General features: G+C 57.8%; 1 protein-coding gene across 4 annotated transcripts; it reads left to right on the top strand.

Annotated features, from left to right (window-relative positions):
* Positions 1-1,113: 1,113 nt before the first annotated feature.
* CLUH (clustered mitochondria homolog) lies at positions 1,114-22,065 on the top strand. 4 transcript variants are annotated; one of them, XM_047707531.1, is made up of 26 exons: positions 1,114-1,328; positions 8,463-8,665; positions 8,819-8,990; positions 10,605-10,748; positions 10,930-11,054; positions 11,162-11,316; positions 11,397-11,522; positions 11,845-11,992; positions 12,199-12,291; positions 13,232-13,926; positions 14,690-14,913; positions 15,065-15,166; positions 15,301-15,401; positions 16,258-16,410; positions 16,503-16,565; positions 16,650-16,894; positions 17,123-17,207; positions 17,382-17,535; positions 17,616-17,755; positions 18,533-18,613; positions 18,689-18,814; positions 18,904-19,025; positions 19,328-19,421; positions 19,523-19,657; positions 19,730-19,803; positions 20,516-22,065. In XM_047707531.1, the coding sequence occupies exons 1-26, from the start codon at positions 1,229-1,231 to the stop codon at positions 20,700-20,702; spliced, it is 4,047 nt and encodes a 1,348-aa protein (XP_047563487.1). In that variant the 5' UTR covers positions 1,114-1,228; the 3' UTR covers positions 20,703-22,065. The 4 variants fall into 4 exon arrangements, with proteins under 4 accessions (XP_047563487.1, XP_047563486.1, XP_047563485.1 ...); XM_047707530.1 differs by having other exon boundaries at positions 15,062-15,166; XM_047707529.1 differs by lacking the exon at positions 1,114-1,328 and adding an exon at positions 4,886-5,507.
* The last annotated feature ends 1,627 nt before the right edge of the window (positions 22,066-23,692 follow it).

Here is a 23,692-nt window from a genome sequence, read left to right as displayed (position 1 = left end):
CCCAGTAGCCAGGTCTTTCTTTTATCTCCAGGCTTCTTGTGCAATGGTCCACCCTCCTCTGCCCCTCATCTCGTTCAGCGTCCTTTTATCCCCCACACAGCTCTCAGAGCATTTCTCATCTCCCTTCCTCCGGTTTAAATGCTGCAAAGACTTTCACTAGTTCCTCTTCCCAGTACCTGTACTCCAGGACAAAGTCCGCTTTTCTTCAGAATTTTCACAAGGCTCCAGGGCCCAGCCCACCTCTGCAGTTCCAGCTTCCCAATTCCCATCAAATCCTGGCAAATGTCAGGAACAGGCCTTAAATGATTCCCAAGCCTCCCTCCTCTCTCCCTGGAGAATGTCAGCTCACTGGCAAGACCTGGCAAAAATGCTACCTGGGCAGCATTCTCTGACCTCACTTCTCAGTCCCCACCAAAACCCAGACTCCTAAAATAACGAACGACTGTTAAGTGTCCAGGTTGTGCACTTAGCTTGACTCAGCTCTTGTTCTCGCTGTCTGCGTGACCTTGGTCTCAGCTTCTTTCACTGAAAAATGGGAATAATGTGCCAACCTGGAAGTAAGGACTCATCTGGTGGGGGCTGTTGAGGCCGCTGGTAGGGAGGAGCACGTTGTAGCTCACAGCAAAGTTTGGTGGCTCCATTTCTGACACGGCATCCCCTTTAACTGCCCTGCACCCCTTCCTCAAGAAACTAGACACACCCCAGCTCCACCCTTTCAAGCCTTGTGAGGAGGGTGCCGTGGATCACACTGACACCGCAGATTAGAGACCGCGTGGTCATTTGGCAGATTTGCAATAGGAAACAGAGGGCCATTGGGGGAGGGGACGGTGAGCAACGGCTGTCCCAGATGAGTCTCCACCCAAGGTCAGGGCGCCCGCGGGACGTCTAAGAACGGCAAGGACGTCTCTCCGCAGCCCCGCCCCTCAAGGGGACCAGAAGCCTCTCTGTACTCGGAGTCACAGTGCGTTCCCTTTAAGGCGTTCGGGAACGTCACCGCCTTTGCTCGGCGGCCAACGAGCACGAGGCGTTTTGTCCCTCGCGCGCTTCCGTGGGCCGGTCCGGGCGCGAGGGCGGGGCAGGGGAGCGGCGGTGGGGTCAAAGGTTACAGCGCGCACCACGTGGGCCGGTGACTCCGTCCTTCCCGCAGCGGCCGCGGCGCGCAGGGCACTTGGGTTAGTGGCGCGGCGGGCGGCGCGGACAGCCGAGCAGGACGCCCGCTCCCGCCGCCATGGTCATCAAAACGGACGAGTTGCCGGCGGCTGCCCCGGCCGACGGCGCCCGGGAGCCCAGCTCGCAGGCCGGTGGCAAGGGGCGGCCGGGCGCGGCCGGTGAGCGGGGCTGGGGCCAGCGGTCAGCAGGGCGGGGAGGCTGGACCGGGCCGAGTGAGCGGGTGGATTCGGGGTTTGCAGGAACCGCCGTGCCGGATTGCATCTTACCGGGCCGTGCCGGATTGCATCTTACCGGGCCGCCCCCGCCCTGAAGGTCACCTTCACTGTCGCCCCCGGCTGCGGCCTGGGTTTCGCACGTGGGGTCCCAGGTAGACAGCCGTAGGGGGGACACGTGCGCGCGCACGCGGTTTCGGGGTGCGCCGCCGCCGCAGACGGATAGAATCGGAGGCCCCACCCCCTGAGCGCGCGGGCTTGGGTAACCCTCCCGGCTGGGGTCGCTGACACTTGCTCGGTGTGGCACCCTTCCCGTCAGGATCTAAAGCGTTGCGTGCCTACAGGACTGCAGCCCTGCGAGTAAAGCTCAACCTGGGACTTCCCACCATGGTCTGTGGAGAAGAGTGCGAGCTGGGGGTGGGTGTGTGTTGTGAGGGGGCTTGTCTGGTTCATTCCCAGAGGCAGTGCTTTAACCCTAGGTGTTCAGGCTCTGATCTCTTCCATGTTAGGTGTTGGCTTGATCTGCAGACTTAGAGGGTCTGCCTGCGTGTGGGGGTAGAGCCAAACTCCTTGGCAGAAGTAGGTGTTTGTGCCAGAACTTGATCATTAACCCGCCTTATTGCGAAAAGTGGATCAGCTCAGGGTTGCTGTTTTTAAGGCAAAGGTCATCCGTATGGAGTGGAGCTCCCAGCTCTCCCCCGTGGGGTCTATGTGGCATTGGCTTTGGGAGTGGCTGCAGCTTTTCTCTGGTGGGGCCTGCTTCATCTGTTTCTCCTGGACTTTCTCTGTTCCTTACATCATGTCTTAGATTCCAGCCTTGGTTGTCACCTCCAAATCATCCTTCAGGGCCCCAGTCCTGGGCTGTGGTCCCTCTCTGCTCTGGTTAGTGGTGGGATGCAGAACTACCCCTGTCTTCCACTCCCCCCCCCCCCCCCCCCCCCCCCGCTCCCCAGCGCTTCTCAGCAGGGACTTGTCATCTTCATCTCCGTTCCCAGCTTTGGTGGGTCAGGATGGGAACAATATTTAGGAGGCTTTCTGACGGTGTCACAGCAGAGTTACCTTGTGCTGGGGATAGGTACAGTGGCAGCTTTGCTGATTGCCTAGATAAGGCCAGGGTTTGGGCAGAACAACAGATGCTGATGACTCCAGCCTGCCAGGCTTTTTACCCTGATGGGGCTCTGAATCAGTGGGGCAGGCTAGATAAGAGGAGGTTGGGTCTGGCGGATTTCCCTTCTAGCAAAGAGACCTGAAGAGATAAAGTGACTTGTCCAAGGTCACACAGCATTGTAGCTGCGGGGGGCATTTGGATTTCTAGCTTGTGGCCAGCATGCCAAGGCTTCCCCTACATGTCCCAGAGGAAGCCAGGACAGGCATATTGGTTGGGTTTATGTTGAGAACATGGGGACTGAGGAGGGGAGAGTCTGTTGGAGGGTTTCCCTGCAGGCTTGAGTAAAGCCCTGTCTCTGCTGTGTGCTGAGAGGCTCTGTCTGGGGCAACCTGGGTCAGGGGAAGGGCACAGCTGTTCATTTTTGGGAAACTGGTAGTGCTTGGGGTGGGGTTGGGGGGGGGACATTGGCCCCTTATGTCTCTGGGAAGCAAGATAGATAGTTAGGCTTTGAATTACAGCTGTCCTGAATCTATTCAAAGAAGGATCATGCCCTTAATGGTGATCCCTGAGTAGGTTCTCATCTAGGCTCCTGACCCTTAGGACTCAACTCTGGAAGGTTCTCCAGTCCCTTTGAGGAGGTAATCCAGGCCTTTTGGGGTTGGGGGCAAGGGTCAGTTACCTTGTTGGGAATAAAGCTGCTTTTAGGGGTTAAGAGAACAGGCAGGTTTTTCAAGTTCACAGTGGTGTGTCAAGTTCCTCCTGCCTAGGGGAGGGCTCCTTGGAGTTGAGGCCCAGAGCGAAAAGGGGGCTGGTAGACTGGGGAGGAGCTTGAGGGCTTAAGGGAGCTCTCTAACAGAATCCTAAAGCTCTAAATGTGGGGAGGTCTGAGTAGACCAGCTTGAAGATCACAGGACTGTCTCCAGACCTTGCAGACCTGTCTCTGGCCAGAGGGGACGGGAAGGAGACAGATGCCCATATCACGGGGGTCTTCCATAGGCTGCCTGCCTGGCCCTACCCTTTTCTTTTGAAGCCCTGCCTTCCTGGGAGGGGTGATGTGTCTTTTGGGGCCTTACTTCCTGCTGGAGCCCCACCTGTTGAGGCCTTGACTGGGGCAGGGCTTGGCCCTGGCACAGTCTAGTGAGGGAGGCCATGCCAGGCTGGAGAAGACATAGGCCACTTGGGATATTCTAAGTTTCTTTTCTAACTCTCCTTTCTGCAGCCCATGGGGGCTCTGTGCTCCCAGTCCAGGTGTACGCTTTTATGTCCTCATTCGGGTCCAGCCAGTGAAGACTGGGCGGGGGGGTGTGCAGTGTGCAATTTGGGCAACCCCTTCCCATTCTGCAGAGGACCACCTTTTCCCCTTCTCTAAAGCCCAGATCCTAGGGGTGCCCCCTGGGATATGAGAAGAGGGGGTGCTGGCCCAGGGTTGTAGAGGGTTGGGAGAGTGCTATGGTTGGAGACAGATCTGCCTACTGGCCTGAAGCCTGAGTTCTGGAGGAGGAAGACATGCTGTGTACCTGGTGGGTGCTGCAGCCTGGGGAAGTGGCACTCCGAGGCATGGATTTGGACACCTGATAGACCTAGTTCTTTCTGGACGTGGCTTGGCCACCTGTCGCCTCTGGGTCCTGGGGCAGTTTGCTTACTGGCCTCTGGGGCCTCAGTTTCCTCAAGTGAGATGGGCCTATTGAGCTGATTGAGGGACTTGCTGTGGGATGGGCCAAGCATGAGCACAGGCTTTCTGGGAACCAGAATGGAGATGGTCAATGCTGCTACTCAGAGGTCATTGCCAGGGTGCCTGCCCCACCCCCTTTTCCAGAGGGTTTGGGTGTGTTTGAGAAGAGGGCAGGATAAGAGGAGCTCTGCCTGAGTCTGGCCCTTCCTACCATCTGGTCAGCATGTGTGGACGGGAGCCCCCCCTTGGTGGGGGCTGTGGAGATGCTGAGGGCCTGCCTGGGACAGGACTGGAGGGGAGCGGTCCCGGAGGGAGCCTGTTTCCCCGCCCCCACGCTGGTTTGCATGGATGCCAGAGCAGTGCTGGCTGGGCCCTGGCAACAAGTCAGAGGCCCTGGGAAGGTGCCCTGGCGAGGCTGGGCATGTTCCTTCTTCACAGCCCAGCGGCCTTCGGCCTCTTGCTGCCAGCTCTGTTTTCCCCCAGAGAGAGACTTGGTTTTCTCCTGGCAGCGCAGGGGCTGCTGGGAAGGGAAGATAGAGCCTGCCAGCTTCTTGGTGGAGCTGGAGGCCTGGGGCCCCTGGTGCAGTTGTCCTCTGGGAGACTGAGGGCCCTTCCCCCTTCCCACCAGAACCAGTGACTGTCAGGAGAAGGAGAGCTGCCAGGTCACCTGCAGGGGGCAGCAGGAGCCAGAGGACTCAGCCAGCTACTTGACCCAGGAGGCAGGCAGGGTGCACAGCGTCTGCGACTGGTGGACGGGGTAGATGGGGTAGCCGTCTCATGGCTTGGGCCCGGGTCTGCGCCAGCTGTTGCTGGCAGCTAGCTGAAGCCGTCCTGCCCACTCGCACTGGGGTTGGGGTTGAGGAGAGGACCCCCTTACTGGGCCCTGCCCCTGCCAGCCAGTCCCCAGGGCCCTCGATCCCGAGGGACCCAGGTACCCCAAATGCTGGGTTCTCCTTCCCCCCTCATGGCTTCACCAGTAGTGACCCCCCTCTTGGTGGGTACAGGGAGCTGGACCTGAGCACTGGTAGCAGCTCCCCATGGGGTCCTGGAGCCACTGGGGCCTCCTGGCCCACAGCCGTCCTTCTGGCCGACCTTGAGCAGGATGCGAGGCAGGGGGAGTGTGCCCTTCCCAGGGCTGCCCCAGCAGGCCTGGCCCCACTGAAACCCGAAGCCAGCCTGAGCTCCAGCCCTGGGCTGACCGGCTGCATGGGGGCGAGGGTAGTGGCAGAGGCCGGGACAGGGGACTCAGGCAGTGCTGAGCCCGAGCGGGAGAGCTGTCTGCTTCGCTGCGGTGGCGGTTCTGAGACTCCAGAGTCCAGGAGAGGGCAGCCTCCAACTGCACCAGGTGGGCTGTGGGGGCGGGGAGCCAGCCTCTTGTGGGGAGATCACGGCCTTAATCCAGCGGTAGGGAGATCTTCAGGGTTCCTTAGAGGAAGGAGGAGAGGCAGAGCCAGCATTCTGGGGCCTTGGAGGCCCCTGGGAACCAGTCACATTCCTTTGAAATCTGATAGGGGATTGGGTACCTCCCTGGGGCATAACATGGTGCTGAGGTACCTTCTGGGCAGGCTCCCCAGCCTGGGGAAGAGGGGTGGGAGCTGCGGCTACCCTTGTCTTGTCTTCCCTGCCCTCCTTCCTATCCTTCCTGACCCAGACTCCGGGAGCACAGGCTACCTGTCTGGGGTTTGGTTTCTGACTTCTCACTTGTGGGGGTCTTAGACCTCAGCGCTGCTATACCGTATTGGGGGGAGGGGGCTCCTTCCAACAGCAAAGCCTTTTTCAGGGACCCAGTTAGGGGAAGTGCCACCTCATATCTGCCATTCCTCTTGCTGCTTTTGGAAGCTGACCAAGCACCGCCCTTCTCCCCACCCTCCTGCCTGCTTGGTCATAGAGTCAGCCAAGTTCTCCCTTTGGGGTGGCTGCTCACTTTAGGGGCTTGGGGTCGTACTGCTGGGGCTGCGGGCTCATTAGAGAGAGGTCCTCGAGTGTCCTTGTTCTCAGGAGTTCCACCTCAGGTTTGGAGAGGTGTGCTGGGACAAGATGGGTGTAATAACAGTCCTTGGAGGTCCATAGTGGATAAGATTGAGGGCGGTGTGACGGCATGGTGGTGTGGGCTCTTGATGGGGAATCTAGGGTCTGCTCTTGACCTTGGACAAGGCTCTGAACTTTTCTGGGCCAGATGTCCTTATTTGGAGAGAGGTGGAGGGAGCTATGTCTTAGCTCCTGGTGGTCCTGTTGATCACTGAGCTGAAGGGACACAGGGAAGAGGGAGTTGCTTCTCCGCACACCCCCCTGGTGTGCTCTTCTGTGCTAGGCTTATCTCCTTTTCTGAGGCCTCTGGCTCCACGTTTCTGGTGGGTCTGGGTAAGGCTCACAAAAGTCTGGGGAAAATACCAGTAAGAAGAGGAGGTGGGGGGGCGCCTGGGTGGCTCAGTGGGTTAAAGCCTCTGCCTTCGGCTCGGGTCATGATCCCGGGGTCCTGGGATCGAGCCCCGCATCGGGCTCTCTGCTCTGTGGGGAGCCTGCTTCCTCCTCTCTCTCTCTCTGCCTGCCTGTCTGCCTACTTGTGATCTCTGTCAAATAAATAAAATCTTTAAAAAAAAAAAAAAAAGAAGAGGAGGTGGGGTATGGACCCGGGGCTGGCTGAGCTGAGCTGAGCTGTCTGGACCCCTCAGACAAGCAAGGGGCCAGTTTGGCTGCCAGGCAGACCATGGGCAGAAATCCCCGTGGGCCAAATGGGCAGGCCTGTGTCTTCCTGGCATGATTGTAAGGCAGTCCTTGCTCCCCAGGGCAAGGAGGGGGCTCTCCTTTATTCCCCTTAGTGGCTGGGTAGAAAGGGTAGGTTTTGTCACCTGCTTTCTTCTCTTTCCCCACAGCGTGTGAATTGGGTGCTGTTCCCAACTATGGGACTTTTAACTCCACGTTTGCAGTAATTAACTCATTAATTCGGTACTTTTCTGTTGAGTGCAGGAAAGACAGAAGGAAGAAGATACAGCTGCTAGTGTGCACAGCCCCCCCCCCCCCCCCGGCCCCAAATGATAGAACAGTGCTCTGGGGGGTGGTCACCATGTCTCTGGGGGCAATAAGGAGGCAGTGATTCTGTTGTCAGGGCCCATTTGGGCAGGCTTTAGAGAAGGGGATTTAGGGGAGCCTGGGTGGCTCAGGCGGTTAAGCGTCCGAGTCTTGATACCGGTTCAGGTCATGGTCTCAGGGTCATGAGATTCCAGCCCTGTGTCGGGCTCCAAGCGCTGAGCATAGAATCTGCTTGAGAGTCTCTCTTCCTCTCCCTCTCCCCCTCCCCAACTTGTGCTCTAAATAAATAGAGAAGGGGATTTATTTCACCTGGCCCTTGACAGATGAGTAGGAGTTTGCCCAGTGCAGTGGGCAGCATGAGCTGCACAAGAGCACAGAGGTGGAAGGGAAGATGTGGAGCTTGTTCTCAGGCTTCCTAGTACTTGGGTGTATCTGAGACGTTGACTGGGAGAGCTGGCTGGAGTTGAGATGTACTTTGGGCTGGTGCCTCAGAGTGTTGGCCTAAGAAACTTGGATCTTGTGAGCAGTGGATTCCAAGTGGTGCTCTTGAAATAGGGAAAATGGTCTGTCCAGGGCCGTGGCTGCAGAGGTTGGGTTCCTTGACCATTGCAGATTAGGCTGGGTGACTGGGGTTCAGGGGGCATTTACAGAGCAGAGGCCACCTTACTGAGGAAGGTGAATTCCATGTGAACAAGATGAGACTCTGATCATGCCGATGGGATGGCTACATCTTGAAAAGTTTGAGCAAGGCCTAGGTGAGCAGGTTAGCTGCATGGTGGGAGGGCATTTGAAGTCATGGAAGATCAGGAGAGGCTGGGGCCTTGGGACACCCTCAGCTTGGGCTGCTGGGGGTGGTGGAGCTAGAAAGCAAGGAACAGGGAACAAGGGATCAGTGGCTATAGGGAAGGGGAGGAGAGGGTGAGCAGTGGCGGGTGTTGCAGAAAAGTTACGCACAGAGAAGACAGTTGGGTTTGGCCCTTGGAGTGCCTCTGGGGAGAGGGATTTGGGTGGTGTGCTCGGATGGAAGCCAGACTGGAAGACTGAGGACCAGATGGGAAGGGAGGGTGCAGGATGTGGAGGGGAGAAAGCAGGGGTCTCCAGGTGGCCAGGGTTGAGGGAAGTTGTGTGCCCAGTGTAAGTGGGACTGTGGGGTCTCTGGTAGAGCCGAGTCTCAGGAGGAGATGCAGATGCCATTCTTTGGTGCCCGTGTCCACCCAGGTGGGTAGGCAGGTGGCCCCGCTTGTCTCAGCTCCTTTCTTGTTACCTGCAGAGCTGCCGTCCGTCATGCTGCTGAATGGGGACTGCCCAGAGAGCCTAAAGAAGGAAGAAAGAGCCGCTGAGCTGCCCCGGGAAAATGGTCTAGATGAGGCTGAGCCAGGAGAGGAGGCAACTGGACAGGAAGTCATTGTCATTCAGGACACAGGCTTTTCTGTGAAGATCCTGGCACCCGGGATTGAGCCCTTTTCCTTACAGGTGAGATGGAAGAAGGGTGCTGGGGACCAGAGCACAAGCCCATTAGGGAGGACAAGGCTGGAAGCCCATGCCTGGCTATCACTTGTCCTAGTTTTACACTGTAGGGAAAGTAGTATGTTCTCACCAGGGTGTTTTTGACCTTTCCCTTGGTAGGTGTCCCCCCAGGAGATGGTACAGGAGATCCACCAGGTACTCATGGACCGCGAAGACACATGCCACCGCACCTGCTTCTCACTGCACCTGGACGGCAACATGCTAGACCATTTCTCAGAGCTGCGCAGCGTCGAGGGCCTACAGGAGGGTTCGGTGCTACGTGTGGTGGAAGGTTTGTCCAGAAGTCGGGCAGCCTGCCAAGGGAGGGCACATGGAGATGGGGCCAGGTCGCACTCCACCCACCCTGGCTGGTATCTCAGTGTCACAGATGAGTGTGTGGAGGCTCAGAACAGTACTGAACTTGTGAAGGCAGGATTGGAGCCTGGATCTGCTCCCCAGGCCTTCACACGTGTACCTTCCAACATTGTAGGTTAAATATCAAAGTCATGGCTTTTTAAAAAAAGAAAAAACAGTGCCAGCTGGGTTTCCTGGGTGGCTCAGTTGGTTAAGCGTTTGTCTTTGGCTTAGGTCGGCTCAGGTCATGATCCCAGGGTCCTGGGATCAAGCGCCAAGTCAGGCTCTCTGCTCAGCAGGGCATCTGCTTCTCCCTCTGCCTGCTGCTCCGCCTGCTAGTGTATGTGCACATGCATTCTCTCTGTCAAATAAATAAAGTCTTAAAAAACAAACAGTACCAAGGGCTTGAAATTAGCCCAAATTCTATAGAGAGAAAAGTTAATGGGGCGCCTGGGTGGCTCAGTGGATTAAGCCTTTCCCTTCAGCTCAGGTCATGATCTCAGCGTCCTGGGATTGAGCCCTGCATTGGGCTCCCTGCTCAGCAGGGAGCCTGCTTCCCCCTCTCTCTCTTCCTGCCTCTTTGTCTACTTGTGATCTCGTCTGCCAAATAAATAAAAAAAATCTTAAAAAAAAAAAAAAGTTAAATCTTGGAGCACCTGGGTGGCTCAGTGCGTTAAGCATCTGCCTTCAGCTCAGGTCATGATCTCAGGATCCTGGGATCGAGTCCACATCAGGCTCCCTGCTCAGCCAGAAGCATGCTTCTCCCTCTGCCCCTCCCTCTGCTTTTTTTTCTCTCTCAAATAAATAAAATCTTTAAAAAAAATTGATTACAGTTTAGAATTTAAAAGAAGAAAGCAACATTAAATTTAAGGAAACTGAAGGTTTCACTTCTCTCATAGAGCAGTTGGGCCCCATGTACAGCAGTTGACAGATGTGGCGAGGCTGGTTTGCTTGTAAAATAAAAGTTCCTGTGACCTTGGGTCCCCAGGGGAGAGGGAACTCAGAGTTTCCAGCCAGTGTGAGCTTGTTAAAAGCAAATGTGGAAAGTGTAATGCAAGTGTGCCCAAACTTACTTGATGATGAAGTCTCCTCCCTAAGAAGAGCCCCCATTAAAATTCACAAAGCATATATTAGGGGGCAGTGTTGTAGTTACGGGGAAGTCCTCAGGTCACCCAAGCAAGGGCTGCCCTAGGAGAGTAGCACTGAGGCTGTGGTGTAGGGGCCCCACAGCTCCTTGGGCCTATCCACCTGGGACACCTGTGAAAGAGCAGGAGATTTTTATGAGCTCCCTGAGGCCTGTGTGCTTTGGAGGCATGTTTTTTGTGCCCTTTGGCAGTGGATTCTTTGCAAACAAGCATCCCTGCCTAACAGAAAGGCGGGGGGTGTTGAGTCCAGCACTCCAGCTTATGTGCTCATAGTGGAATTTATAAGTGGAGGCCAAAAATGAAAATCAAGACCATCGTGGTAGCCCCATGGCCGACATCTGTGCTGGGGATGTTGGTGCAGCAGGGGATGTGCCCTGCTTACGCACTGCCCCTCGCCTTCCCACCAGAGCCGTACACAGTCCGTGAGGCCCGCATCCATGTGCGCCACGTCCGAGACCTGCTCAAGAGCCTGGACCCATCTGATGCCTTCAACGGGGTTGACTGCAACTCCTTGTCCTTCCTGAGCGTCTTTACTGACGGCGACCTGGGAGGTGCAGGAGGCATTGGGGCTGGGGGTTGGGCAGAGGGTCCAGGGGCAAATTGGCCAGGGGTCAGTGAAGGGGCTGGGGGCCAGGCCTTGCCACCAGAAGGGGGCAGGGCTGGAGGCATCCGTGCTGTGGCCAGTTTGCCCCTGGGTGGCCCTGTGCTGACCATCAGCCTCGGGTCCCTCAGACAGCGGGAAGCGGAAGAAGGGCTTGGAGATGGACCCCATTGACTGCACGCCCCCTGAGTACATCCTTCCAGGGAGCCGGGAGCGGCCTTTGTGTCCCCTGCAGCCCCAGAACCGTGACTGGAAGGTAGTACTCCCGGAACAGAGCTGGGGAGTAGGCCCTGGGCAGGGCACTGGGGGGACAGCACTGCACCCAGAGGCCTGGCCCCCACTCATGCTTGGCCATTCTTGCAGCCCCTTCAGTGCCTGAAAGTGCTCACCATGAGTGGCTGGAATCCACCCCCTGGGAACCGCAAGATGCACGGGGACCTCATGTACCTATTTGTGATCACAGCCGAGGACCGGCAAGTCAGCATCACGGCGTCCACGCGGGGCTTTTACCTGAATCAGTGAGTCCCTGTGTGAGCCCATCTGGGGCTTCAGGCAGCTCTCTGCGGGGCCCTGTGCGGTGACCATCCTCTTCCCACAGGTCTACAGCTTATCATTTCAACCCTAAGCCTGCCAGCCCCCGCTTCCTCAGCCATTCCCTGGTGGAGCTGCTCAACCAGATCAGCCCGACTTTCAAAAAAAACTTCGCCGTGCTGCAGAAAAAGAGGTAGCGCCTTGGCCCGGTCTCTGCCCCTTGTCTCATCCCCCATGAGGGGGCGGGGCCAGCCTGCCGGCCTGAGCTTCAGCATGGCTGCCCTCAGAAGCCCTATGCCCTCAGCCCCTGGGACCCCAGAGCCTCCCTTAAGGAGCAGCGATACCCCAACACAGCAGTCCCAGAAGAGGTCCTCATTTATTTCTTCCACTAGACTGGGAGGGGGGCATTATCTCTGGGCCAGGAGGCATGAGAGCTGGGGGAGCTTCAGAAAAGGTCAGTGGACCTGGGCTCTGAGCTTGGCCGTCTTCCCCATCTTACCCCCTCGGTGCCGCAGGGTCCAGCGCCACCCCTTCGAGAGGATTGCCACCCCATTCCAGGTGTACAGTTGGACGGCCCCCCAGGCTGAGCACGCCATGGACTGTGTGCGTGCAGAGGATGCCTACACCTCCAGGCTGGGCTATGAGGAGCACATTCCTGGACAGGTGCCTGCAGCCTGGCCCCGCCCTCCCTGGGCCCCTCTCTCCCCCTCCCTGGGTGGGTGCCAGGCTGGGTTCTGTGCACCTCTGCTTGTGTCTTGTTCTCTCGGGAGCTTCTGAGACTGTCCACAGGCAGGTAGAGGGAGGGGCTGTGCCAAGCAGGTCTTGGGGCCTGGGCTGAGTCGGCATCTCCCTCCCTGGTCCCTTTGCAGACCCGGGATTGGAACGAGGAGCTGCAGACGACGAGGGAACTGCCCCGCAAGAACCTGCCTGAGCGGCTTCTTCGAGAAAGAGCTATATTCAAGGTGCCTACAGCTCCCTCTGCCTGACTGGCTGTCTCAGGCCAGCTTGTCACCTGCCAAGAGGGCTGGTAGGGTACCCTGCAGGGCACTGGCTGACTTCTCTCTGGGCAGATTGTCTCAGCTCTGTTCTGTGACCTCTTCGAGACTTGGAGTCCATGGGCTGGGCAGAGGGTAGGGGGACCTCCTCCACTGTGGGCTGTGTGACAGGTTTCTTCCGGCTTCCCACCCTCCGCTTTCTGCCACTGGGACCTTTTACTGCCTAGAGATGATGGTAATGATAATGGTAAACATGAGCTCTCACTGTGTTGAGTACAAACTTTGCCAGGGGCTGTGTCCGATGTTTTATGGGCATTGCCTCCTGTCATCTTTGGGACACTTTGTAAAGATCACTGTTTGTTTGCTTTTGTTGTTGTTGTTTTGTTTTTTTAAAGATTTTATTTATTTATTTGACAGACAGAGATCACAAGTAGGCAGAGAGGCAGGCAGAGAGAGAGGGGAAAACAGGCTCCCTGCTAAGCAGAGAGCCAGATATAGGACTGGGTCCCAGGACCCTGGGATCATGACCTGAGCCAAAGGTAGAGGCTTTAACCCACTGAGCCACCCAGGTGCCCCAAGATCACTGTTATATAGATAGGGGACACAGGTCTGAGCGTTGACCTGGCCAAGTTCACCTGACACATAATGGGTGGATCTGAGACCTGCTCCTTTCCTAACCCTCCTAGTGAATCCCTAAGCTCTGCCGTCTCTCTGAGCATAAATTACTTTTTCTCAGAAGAGGGTTTCTTCCCCTTTTACAAGTGGGAGGAAGCTGAGGTTAGACTTCCATGACCCCCAGGGCCTTCCACCTGCCCCCACTGTCTGGGCGAGCTTGACCAGGTGGGCTGAAACAGGCGGCTCTTGGGGGTGGGGCTTCTCTCACCCTCCTGGTCTTGGCCCCTCCCAGGTGCACAGCGACTTCACGGCCGCGGCCACGCGGGGCGCCATGGCGGTCATTGATGGCAACGTGATGGCCATCAACCCCAGCGAGGAGACCAAGATGCAGATGTTCATCTGGAACAACATCTTCTTTAGCCTGGGCTTTGATGTGCGTGATCACTACAAGGACTTCGGTGGGGACGTGGCGGCGTATGTGGCACCCACCAATGACCTGAACGGGGTGCGCACGTACAATGCAGTGGACGTGGAGGGGCTGTACACGCTGGGCACGGTGGTGGTGGACTACCGTGGCTACCGCGTCACGGCCCAGTCCATCATCCCGGGCATCCTGGAGCGGGACCAGGAGCAGAGTGTCATCTATGGCTCCATTGACTTTGGCAAGACAGTGATGTCGCACCCTCGATACCTGGAGCTGCTGGAACGCACCAGCCGGCCTCTCAAGATCCTGAGGCACCGGGTGCTCAACGACCGGGATGAGGAGGTGGAGCTCTGCTCCTCTGTGGAGTGCAAGGGCATCATCGGCAATGACGGTCGCCACTACATCCTCGACCTGCTGCGCACCTTCCCCCCTGACCTCAACTTCCTGCCTGTGCCCGGCGAGGCGCTGCCCGAGGAGTGCACCCGCGCCGGCTTCCCCCGCGCCCACCGGCACAAGCTATGCTGCCTGCGCCAGGAGCTCGTGGATGCCTTTGTGGAGCACAGGTGAGGGCCCAGGCTTCGGAGGACGCCCCGCCAGCAGACAGTGCCAGGGCCTTATCCTTGCTGGGAGAGGCTTTGGCCACTGTCATTACACCCGCGGTGTCCCCCAGGTGACCTCCGGCTCTGCAGCGAGGGTATTGGAGCTTTATGTTGGAGAAGCAACAGCGAGAGCAGGGGCTTCCCGTGGAGGTGGCGGTCTTCCTTCAAGGGGGCATAGGAAATCTGCTAGAGGTGTTTTGTTTTGTTTTGAAGATTTTATATTTATTCATTTGAGAGAGTGAGCGAGAGCACAGTAGTGAGGAGGAGCTGAGAGGGGGAGCCCGACGCAGGGATGCGGGGCTCAATCCCAGGACCCCGGGATCATGACCCGAGCCGAAGGCAGATGGTTAACCAACTGGGCCACCCAACCACCCCTGCTAAAGTGTTTTAAATGTTCCAGTGCCAGGAGGTGTCACCGCTGTTGGCATTCAGTGCTTAGGAGTCAGCCACATCAAATGTCCCCCATCACAAACCAGTCTTCTCAAAATGCCAGTGAGGTTGCCGTCCATCTCCCTTGAGAGCCTAGCATGCACGGAACCCCTGGCCCCTGCCCCACTCACACTCTGTCTGCCGCCTTCCGGTTGGGAAGAGCTCAGTTTTTGCAATGACCTGTGGTGGCTGGCTGGAGTTGCTGGGGTGCGGTGCGTCCCCACGCTCTTATGGGCCAGGAGTCTGGGGCATGTCGCAGGTCGCTGCAGCCAGCTTTGCCTGCCCTGCTGTGCCCTAGGTACCTCCTGTTCATGAAGCTGGCTGCCCTGCAGCTCATGCAGCAGAAGGCTGGCAGGATGGAGAGCCCCAGCACGCTGGAGAACGGGGACTCCCTGTCCTCGGAGTCAAAGCCTGAAGATCCCCCGGGACCTGAGGCCGGAAGTGAGGAGGAAGGGGGTGGCGCTAGTGGCCTGGCCAAGGTGAAGGAGCTGGCAGAGACCATCGCCTCAGACGACGGGACAGGTGGGGCCGCCGTGGATGTCGGGAGGGCCAAGCCCGCATCTGTCCTGGCAGTTGTTTCTGTGTGGATCTGGGGCAAGGCCCGGGGGCGCGTGGCACCTCCCACCGCTGGGGGAGGGGCGCTGCCTCCCAGCCGGCCATGTCTTCACAGCAGACCCTCGGAGCCGGGAGGTGATCCGCAACGCCTGCAAGGCAGTTGGCTCCATTAGCAGCACAGCCTTTGACGTTCGCTTCAACCCTGACATCTTCTCACCAGGCAAGCTCTGCATTAGGCTGGACAGAATCCTTTGGGGGTCATTATGGGGCCCTGGGTGCTGGTGGGTGCTGCTCTCTGTCTCCCCCACCTGCCTCCTCTCTGCCTGACTCAGGCCTCTGTTTTCCTTCCCCCAGGGGTGCGCTTCCCAGAGTCCTGCCAGGAGGAAGTTCGGGACCAGAAGCAGCTGCTGAAAGACGCCGCTGCCTTCCTGCTGTCCTGCCAGATCCCCGGCTTGGTGAGGGAGGTGCCACTGGTGTGAGGGGCTGCGCAGGGCCTGCTGTGAAAGGCCCTGGTGCCTCATCCATCCACTTCTGGAAACTTGTAGAACCTTTCCAGGAGTAACTTCCTTAGACCTGCTGGTCTGTGAGACAGACGGGGCAGAGTGCATTTGTCACCGTCATAGAGATGGGGCCGCTGACCCAGAGAGGCATCAGGCACAGAGTCTGCTCTGTTGTGCCTTCCAGAGCAGCTGGCAGCTGGGGGTTTGGTCCTCTGAGCCCATGTGTGACAGGACAAGCGGGCAGCTGTAAAAAAGGTGGGGAGGATCCTGTCCTCTGAGCCTCAACATGCTTTGTATGTAGGCTCTTTGGATGATGGGGCACTTGTTTCCTAGTAAGGTAGCCCTGTGGTTGGGTGGCACACTTCTCTCAGATCTTTGAGCCAAGTGTTCCGTGCCCTGGCCCCCTGCCTGATCTCTCTGAGGCTTGGCACAAACTTTCAAGACTTGGCAGTGCTGGGGACCCCAAGTGGCCACCTCTGCTCTGTCCTGTGTGCCCAGAGGGGCGCCCTCATTCTGTTGGGCTCTGTCAGTGGGGCTCTCTCATCCCTGCTTCCCTCTTGGGTAGGCTGGTTGTCACAGGGTGACTGCTGTCTCCCATTTTCCTGTTGCTTGTGCAGAAGACTGGGGGACACATTTCTCATGTCTCGACTGCTGATTTGTCTTCTTCACTCTTCCCAGCTGTGAGCCCAAGTCTCAGTCCCCTCCTTCCCTCAGGACCTCAGGATAGCATGAGCTCCCCCACCAGGAAGACCTGGGGCGGGCTTAGGTGGAGGGCCCAGGCTGGGGGAGCCTGACGTGCTGCTGCCTGCAGGTGAAGGACTGCATCGAGCACGCGGTGCTGCCCATGGACGGGGCCACGCTAGCTGAGGTGATGCGCCAGCGGGGCATTAACATGCGCTACCTGGGCAAGGTGCTCGACCTGGTCTTGCGGAGCCCGGCCCGAGAGCAGCTGGACCACATCTATGTGCGTGACGCCTGGGCTGCTGGGCTGTGCCATGGCGGGGGCTGGGTGGAGGTCTGGGCCGGACCCAGACTCCCTTCTCTGAACCCTTGCAGAAAATCGGCATCGGAGAGCTCATCACCCGCTCCGCCAAGCACATCTTCAAGACGTACTTACAGGTAATGCCAGTACCCTTACCCCCACCATGGCGGGGCAGGGCGGTGGGGGGGCCCGTATGACTCGAGTCCCAAATTCCCTTGCAGGGAGTGGAGCTCTCGGGCCTCTCGGCTGCCATCAGCCACTTTCTCAACTGCTTCCTGAGCTCCTACCCCAACCCTGTGGCCCATCTGCCTGCTGACGAGCTCATCTCCAAGAAGAGGAACAGGAGGAGGAAAAACCGGCCTCCAGGGGCGGCAGATAACACGGCCTGGGCTGTCATGACACCCCAGGAGCTCTGGAAGAATATCTGCCAGGAGGCCAAGAACTACTTTGACTTCAGCCTTGAGTGGTGAGTGAGCAGCGCGGTGGGGGCGGGGCCTCAGTCTGTGGTTGCAGGGTGTGGGCTGGGAGAGGAGGAAGGGAGCAGGGGAGGGCTGCCTGCTCAGGGAGTGGGGATGGGGCTTGTTGGTGTGGGTCCTGACTGGTGAGTACTTGATACTCAGGTGGGGAGGCAGGGGTGGAAGAGGGAGCCAAGAGGGGCTGGGCTGCTTGGGCCCACATGCCGCCTCTCCCTTAGCGAGACCGTGGACCAGGCTGTGGAGACCTATGGCCTGCAGAAGATCACGCTGCTTCGGGAAATCTCCCTGAAAACCGGAATCCAGGTGGGGTGGCTCAGGGCCCCTCCCCTCCCCTCCCTCCCTCCTGTGGCGTCTATGGGACCATCAGGGTGGTGGGGGAGTGTGGCTTTCTGACGATCTGGGACGGTAGGTTGGGAGGTGCTGGCCACGTGAGCCTGGGGTTGAGGCCACCCACGGGTGTTGGGCTGTGTTCCCCAGATCCTGCTGAAGGAGTACAGTTTTGACAGCCGCCACAAACCTGCATTCACCGAGGAGGACGTGCTCAATATCTTCCCCGTGGTCAAGCATGTCAACCCGAAGGCCTCGGACGCCTTCCACTTCTTCCAGAGTGGGCAGGCCAAAGTACAGCAGGGTGCGTGACCAGGTGTGGCCGGGGGGAGGGGGGTCCCCTGGCCCGGCCCTGACCTTGCCACCCTTGGGGGTGCCCTGCAGGCTTCCTGAAGGAGGGCTGTGAGCTCATCAATGAGGCCCTGAACCTGTTTAACAACGTGTACGGAGCCATGCACGTGGAGATCTGCGCCTGCTTGCGCCTCCTTGCTCGTCTCCACTACATTATGGGCGACTACGCCGAGGTGGGCCTGGAGCACCCTCTGGGCTGTGTCAGCGGAGGCCTTGGCGCCTAGCCTGGCACTGGGGGCTGGCGAGTGAGGGAGCCGGGGCTGTGTTCTCACCCCATTTTGCAGGAAACGGAGGTCCAGGCCTGGGGAACTGTGCCCTATCTGTGGGGCCAAGAGTGCTTCTCTCCTTGGGAGCCCCCCCGGGAGGAGCAGAGACCAGGGGACCCTGGGGAGTGGCTTGTTTGGCCTGGGCTTGCTTCCCCTGCTCTGTAGCTCCATAGTTAGGTTGTTGGGAGAGCCGCCATGCTTGTGGACGGAGTGGGTGACGACGGAGCCTCCCTTCCTAAGGAGAGTGGGAAGGATGGCTTCTTGGTCACAGGGCCTGGGACCTTGTGAGAGCTGCGTGGGGTGTCTCTAAGCGTTCCTGGGCCTGCTGGGCTTCACCTGCCTTGTTGGCCCGGGGCTTCAAGAGGCTGCTTCCTGGGGCAGGTGCCCTGTAGGCCTCCACGCCTCAACCCTAGAGTCTGTCTGTTGTTTGCGTGTGCCTCTTTTTATTACTGCTTTATCTTTAGCCTCATTTTTGATTTGTATAGATGTTTGCACAGATTTTGTTAAGGGGCAAAAGGCTTAGGACAAGCTATTTTAAAAGGTCTCAAAGTGGGGCATGACCTTCTGTGCTCAGAACTGAGTTTTGAACACCTCTCTGCTGAGGAGGCTGAGCCACCCAGGGGCCAGGCAGACTCAATGTGGGGAGCTCCCCACCCTGGGATGACAATTCCCCACCTCTCCCAGGCCCTGAGTAACCAACAGAAGGCTGTGCTGATGAGCGAGCGTGTGATGGGCATTGAGCACCCCAACACCATCCAGGAATATGTGAGCAGCTGGTGGGGGTGGTCGGGGTGGGGGGGGCATCCATGAGCCCTGGGCCTGACACGGCTGCCCCCACAGATGCACCTGGCCCTGTACTGCTTTGCCAGCAGCCAGCTGTCCACAGCCCTGAGCCTGCTGTACCGTGCCCGCTACCTCACCCTGCTCGTGTTCGGGGAGGATCACCCTGAGATGGCACTGCTGGATGTGAGTGCCGGTGGGGGTGGGAGGCCAGGTAGGCGCGAGCCTCAGTCCTGGGGCAGCGGGACTGACCTAGGCCCTCCCGCTGCCCTCAGAACAACATCGGGCTGGTGCTGCATGGAGTAATGGAGTATGACTTGTCGCTGCGCTTCCTGGAGAACGCGCTGGCTGTCAGCACCAAGTACCACGGGCCCAAGTCCCTCAAGGTGGCCCTCAGGTGAGGCCATGCTGGGTTAGGGGCGGAGGGGGAGGGTATTGGGTATGTGCCCAGGGCCACAGTGACAAGGTCCCGGTGGGGGGGCGTCACTCAGAAGGAGGGTGGACAGGGGAGCCAGCGTCCTATCTTCCGGCTGGCTCCTAAGGAAATTTTATCTCAGCCTGGTCTCTCCCCCAAGCCCTGGGCCAGCTTGCTCCCCTTGGCGGGGATTCCAGAGCGGAATCTAGCCGAGTCCGCGTGCGTGCGCCCGCCACGCCCCCACCCATTCGTGTCCCTTCTGTGCTGTGCCCGCGTCCTTGCAGCCACCACCTGGTCGCCCGGGTCTACGAGAGCAAAGCCGAGTTCCGGTCGGCCCTGCAGCACGAGAAGGAAGGCTACACCATCTATAAGACCCAGGTGGGCTATGGTGGGGACTGAGGTGGCAGTGGCAGGGCTGAGGCCGTGTGGGGTGGCTATGGGCTCGCTGATGGCCTCCTGCCTATCGGTCTGCCCCATAGCTGGGCGAGGACCACGAGAAGACCAAGGAGAGCTCCGAGTACCTCAAGTGCCTGACCCAGCAGGCCGTGGCCCTGCAGCGTACCATGAACGAGATCTACCGCAACGGCTCCAGCGCCAACATCCCGCCCCTCAAGGTGGGTGTCCCCTCACCCCCGCCCCCCGACACCCCGCGCCGCTCAGGGCTCATCTTCCCTGCTGCCCTGCAGTTCACAGCCCCCAGCATGGCCAGCGTCCTGGAACAGCTCAACGTCATCAACGGCATCCTCTTCATTCCTCTCAGGTGAGTCCTGCGTGCTCCTGCGGGGAAGCTGGTTTTCGTGTTGCGCTTTTCCAAATAAATCATTCACTGTCATGGCTCGGGTTTGAGAAGGACAGCCCGTGGTGGATTGTTCAGGGAACATTCTGCCTAGTTGAGAGAACACCTGGATTTTTTTTTTCCTGTTTTCCCATTTTTTTATTTGCACACAGTCATAGCAGAGCAGGGACAGAGCTGTATTTCCCCCCTGACTTGCTGTGTGTCAGCAATCTCCCCTTGCGCGTGCACAAAGAGCGGCCTCCCACTGCCTCCGTGGGTGCACGCCCCACAGCCAGACCCCCGGGCTCCGCTGTGCCCCGATGGCCCAGACGGCCCTGCCCACCGCTAGGGGCCGCGGTGTGGTCAGCCACGGCCTACCTGCTGTGTGCCTGCCTTCGCCCGTCTCGCGCCCTGTGTGCCAGCTGCTGTGGGAGAGGACCCGAGGGGCCACGTGTTCGAGCTGGAGGTGAAGGCTGAGCGGGAGCCAGGCCTTCACGGGAGGGGGTGGCCAGCAGCTGGAGCGCTTAATTGTTTTAGCACTTAGAAGCCTTCTGACTTTGCGGAGAGAAGCGCTTGTTCTACACGTGTCTTGCCAAAGAAAGGAGACTGACTTTGCGCCAGGCTTAGGTTTAAGCAGGGCCAGTGAGGGTCCAGGCCTGCTCTGACACCTGCCCTTTATCCCTGGCCTTTTATTCAGCCAAAAAGACTTGGAGAATCTGAAAGCTGAGGTGGCGCGGCGGCAGCAGCTCCAGGAGGCCAACAGAAACAGGGAGAAGGCTGAGGAACCCATGGTCACCGAGCCTGAGCCAGCAGGGGCCCCAGAGGATTCAGCCTCCCAGCCCCAGGCTGCCAAGGACCCTTCTTCCCCGAGCTTGCAGGGATAGAAAGGGACAGACGGACTCTCAGCCAGCTGCCCCATTACCCAGTGATCTAGACTCCAGGAGAAGGGGGCGTGCCCTACAGGTCGGGAAAGGAAACGAGTCCCTCTTCCTCCATGTTTCCAACCCCAACCCCACCCCCAAGCATCCTCCTGGGACCCTGGCCTGGCCTTCCTGCCCCCTCACCCCAGAGGTGTTTTTGCACTGGTTCAATGAATATACGATCCAGAGGCCTCATTGAAGACACGTGAATGGAGTGTGTGGGCAACAGTTCCCAGTTGGGGGGCAGGTGCCCCCTTGGGGCCCCCCATCCTTAAGCAGGTGTGTGCGAGTGTGTCCATGCCCATGAGTGTCTCGATCCGTCCTTCCTAACTTGTACATAGCCCCACGTTGGTTTCGAGTGGGTGACGTGAAGATGAGATTTCTCAGGTCATTTGTATGTTTGACATTATGGCTGCTGCTTTTGCTGCCACTGCCCCTGGGTCCGACTTGGCTTAAAGTCCAGGTTTGAAGCCAAATAGAGGGGAGCTTTCCTGTGGTCTAGGATGGGGACTCAAAGCTCTGTGGCAGGGCTGGAGGGTAGGGGTGCACTTTAGCTTCGTGGCAAGGTGAGAGCAGGGGCTTTCCTAGTTGTGACTGGGCCTGGCCTTGCTGTGCTCAGACTCAGGGGGAAGGGTGGGCAGTGGTGGTTCCCTAGACAGACACCCTGTTCCCAGCCCTGGCCTGTCCACCCTTGGGCCCCAACAGGAGGCAGTGCTTCCCCACTCCCTGTGTCCCAGCTGGGGCTAACTAACCCTAGGGGCTACAGTCTGAATGTATCCTCCCCCTTTTAACCTGAGCGGTCTGACGCGCAGTGGGGCTGGGGTAAGCGTAGGGGCCTAGGGGGGAATCAGGGCTGAGTCGTGGATCCTGACGGGGAATTGACTAGATACAGGAGTGATTGCCACTTGTTGGTAGAGCCCAGCTCCCTACCTGCTCCTTGTCACACAAGCACCTCCTACAGAGAGGAGAGGAGCTCGGGGGCGGGTTGGGGGGTGTCCCTGGAAGGTGGTGGGTCCCACGAGCCCCAGCTACTCCCTCTCCTGGCCACCTGTGCCGCTTCTCTGTGCCTGCTGTTGGAGCCCTGATGGGTCCAGGGGAGATGGCCACCCTGGGGAGCTTGAGGGAGTGGTTCCCGGGCTGGGGCCTCTGCCTGGGGGCTTTGTGGGGAGCTGCTTCTGGATATGGTCCGTCCAGATACCTTGTTTCAAAGGCAGTGGGTGTGAGCTAGCAAGCGAAGCCTCCCCACTGCTGAGCAAGAACTTTTTCTTGTTTTTAAACCATCACGTCTTCATTTCACATTGGAATAAAGTGAGTTTTTGAAACCTGCTGCCCTGGTCTCTCCTGTGTGTTCTGTACCAATCTCGTTCAACTGGGAGGGCTATTGCCAAAAATATTACTGGTGGGAGAGTTTATAAAGCAAATAAATAGTGTGTAAATTAGGTCAAATTAAAGGTTACCCCTAAAATGTATTTTAAGGGGGTAGTGTCACAGGCACCCAGCTAGGGTTTACCGGACTGCCAGTCACTAGACCCATGAGAAGAACACAACAGATAAAGGTCACCTGTTGGTCACAGAAGAGAGGCTGATACTCCTTCATAGAGCTTCGTGTGGTATAGGTTTGAGTGAAGATCAGTTGGAGTGAGGGGTTCTGAGGGGTGGGGGCCCAGGACCCGGGCTTGCTGGCCCTAAGGTTGCTGACCACCTAATTTGGGTCATCTGCCCTTGTCCCTTTGAGTCAGGAGAACTGGGCAGCAACCCCCAGAAGACCAGGAGTGCTGGAAGGCGGGCTGTCAAGTTTGCCGTTCCTAGGGTAAATTTTGGGCGACCTAGGCTCTTGTGGAGATCTAGTGAGATAGGGGAAGGGGGAACGACCTAGGTGAGCTTGAGGGGCAGGGCCTGTGAAGTGGTGGGAGGGTGCCTGTGGGGGCCTGTCTCTAAACTGGCAGCTGCTACTTGGCCATCTTGAGCAGGTAGGTCTCAGCAACATGCATACTTGAATACCTTTTTGAGTACTTGGAGAAGTTTTTTTGTGTTCTTAGCAAATTCTCTGAAAAGAAAAAAAAAAAAAAAAGCAACACTCCAACGCAGATATTTGTTACTTTTTCTGAGCCGAATGGAAAGAAGATGTTCTTCACCTTGGAAGTTTTCTTTTAAATATTTTACTCATTTGTTAGAGCACAAGCAGGGGAGGGAGAAGCAGACTCCCCATTAAGCACAGAGCCTAGTGTGGGGCTCGACCCCAGGACCCTGGGATCATGACCTGAGCCAAAGTCAGACACTTATCTGACTGATCCAGCCAGGCGTCCGTGGATTTCTTTTTAACACCCATGTTACTTTTATACTTGAGTATCTTTTTGAAAAGCTAATATAGCCAAATTAAGTTTTTAAGATTATATCATGGGGGAGTGAGGGAGATTGTATCAACTGTCTCCACTCCCTACTCTTGAAACGCCCATTGTGAAATGGGTATTGAGAGGACTGTTGGACCCCAGGAGGAACCTGTACTCTGAGGCAGAGAAGCAGGTATCCTGCTGCGGCCCAAGTACTTCCACTGCCAGAGCCCAAGCTATCAAATCCAGGGACACCTGTAGCTCAGCTGGTTGAGCCTCTGCCTTGGGCTCAGGTCATGATCCCAGTACACTGGGATTGAGTTTGCACTGGGTTCCCCAGTCAGCAGGCAGTCTGCTGCTTCTCACTCTCCCTTTGCCCCTCCCACCCGCTTGTGCTCACTCGTTCTCTCAAATAAATCTTAAAAATTTTTAAAAATCCAGCAAGGCATGCACATCAGGACACCTACAGAGGATAGGTGGCTCTCCTCCAATGCAAACTGAAATACCCCTATTAGGCAAATCCATTGATTAAAAAAAAAGACACTGGGATACAGACCACGTAGGACCCAGTATCCTGAGAACAAACATTTCAGATATAATGATTTAGGAGCTTTCCTAAATTCC

Source organism: Lutra lutra, chromosome 16 (assembly GCF_902655055.1).
Source record: "Lutra lutra chromosome 16, mLutLut1.2, whole genome shotgun sequence".
In the NCBI taxonomy this organism is placed as follows: Eukaryota; Metazoa; Chordata; class Mammalia; order Carnivora; family Mustelidae; genus Lutra; species Lutra lutra.
This window is presented reverse-complemented; position numbering and strand designations above follow the sequence as displayed.

Bases quoted from the DNA above. Each gene is read 5' to 3' on its own strand.
- CLUH (XM_047707528.1), top strand. From the start codon at position 4,940: ATGGCTTGGGCCCGGGTCTGCGCCAGCTGTTGCTGGCAGCTAGCTGAA. The intron at 14,914-15,061 runs GTGGGGCCGCCG...ATGTCTTCACAG, and splicing joins CGCCTCAGACGACGGGACAG to CAGACCCTCGGAGCCGGGAG. The intron at 18,815-18,903 runs GTGAGTGCCGGT...CGCTGCCCTCAG, and splicing joins CTGAGATGGCACTGCTGGAT to AACAACATCGGGCTGGTGCT.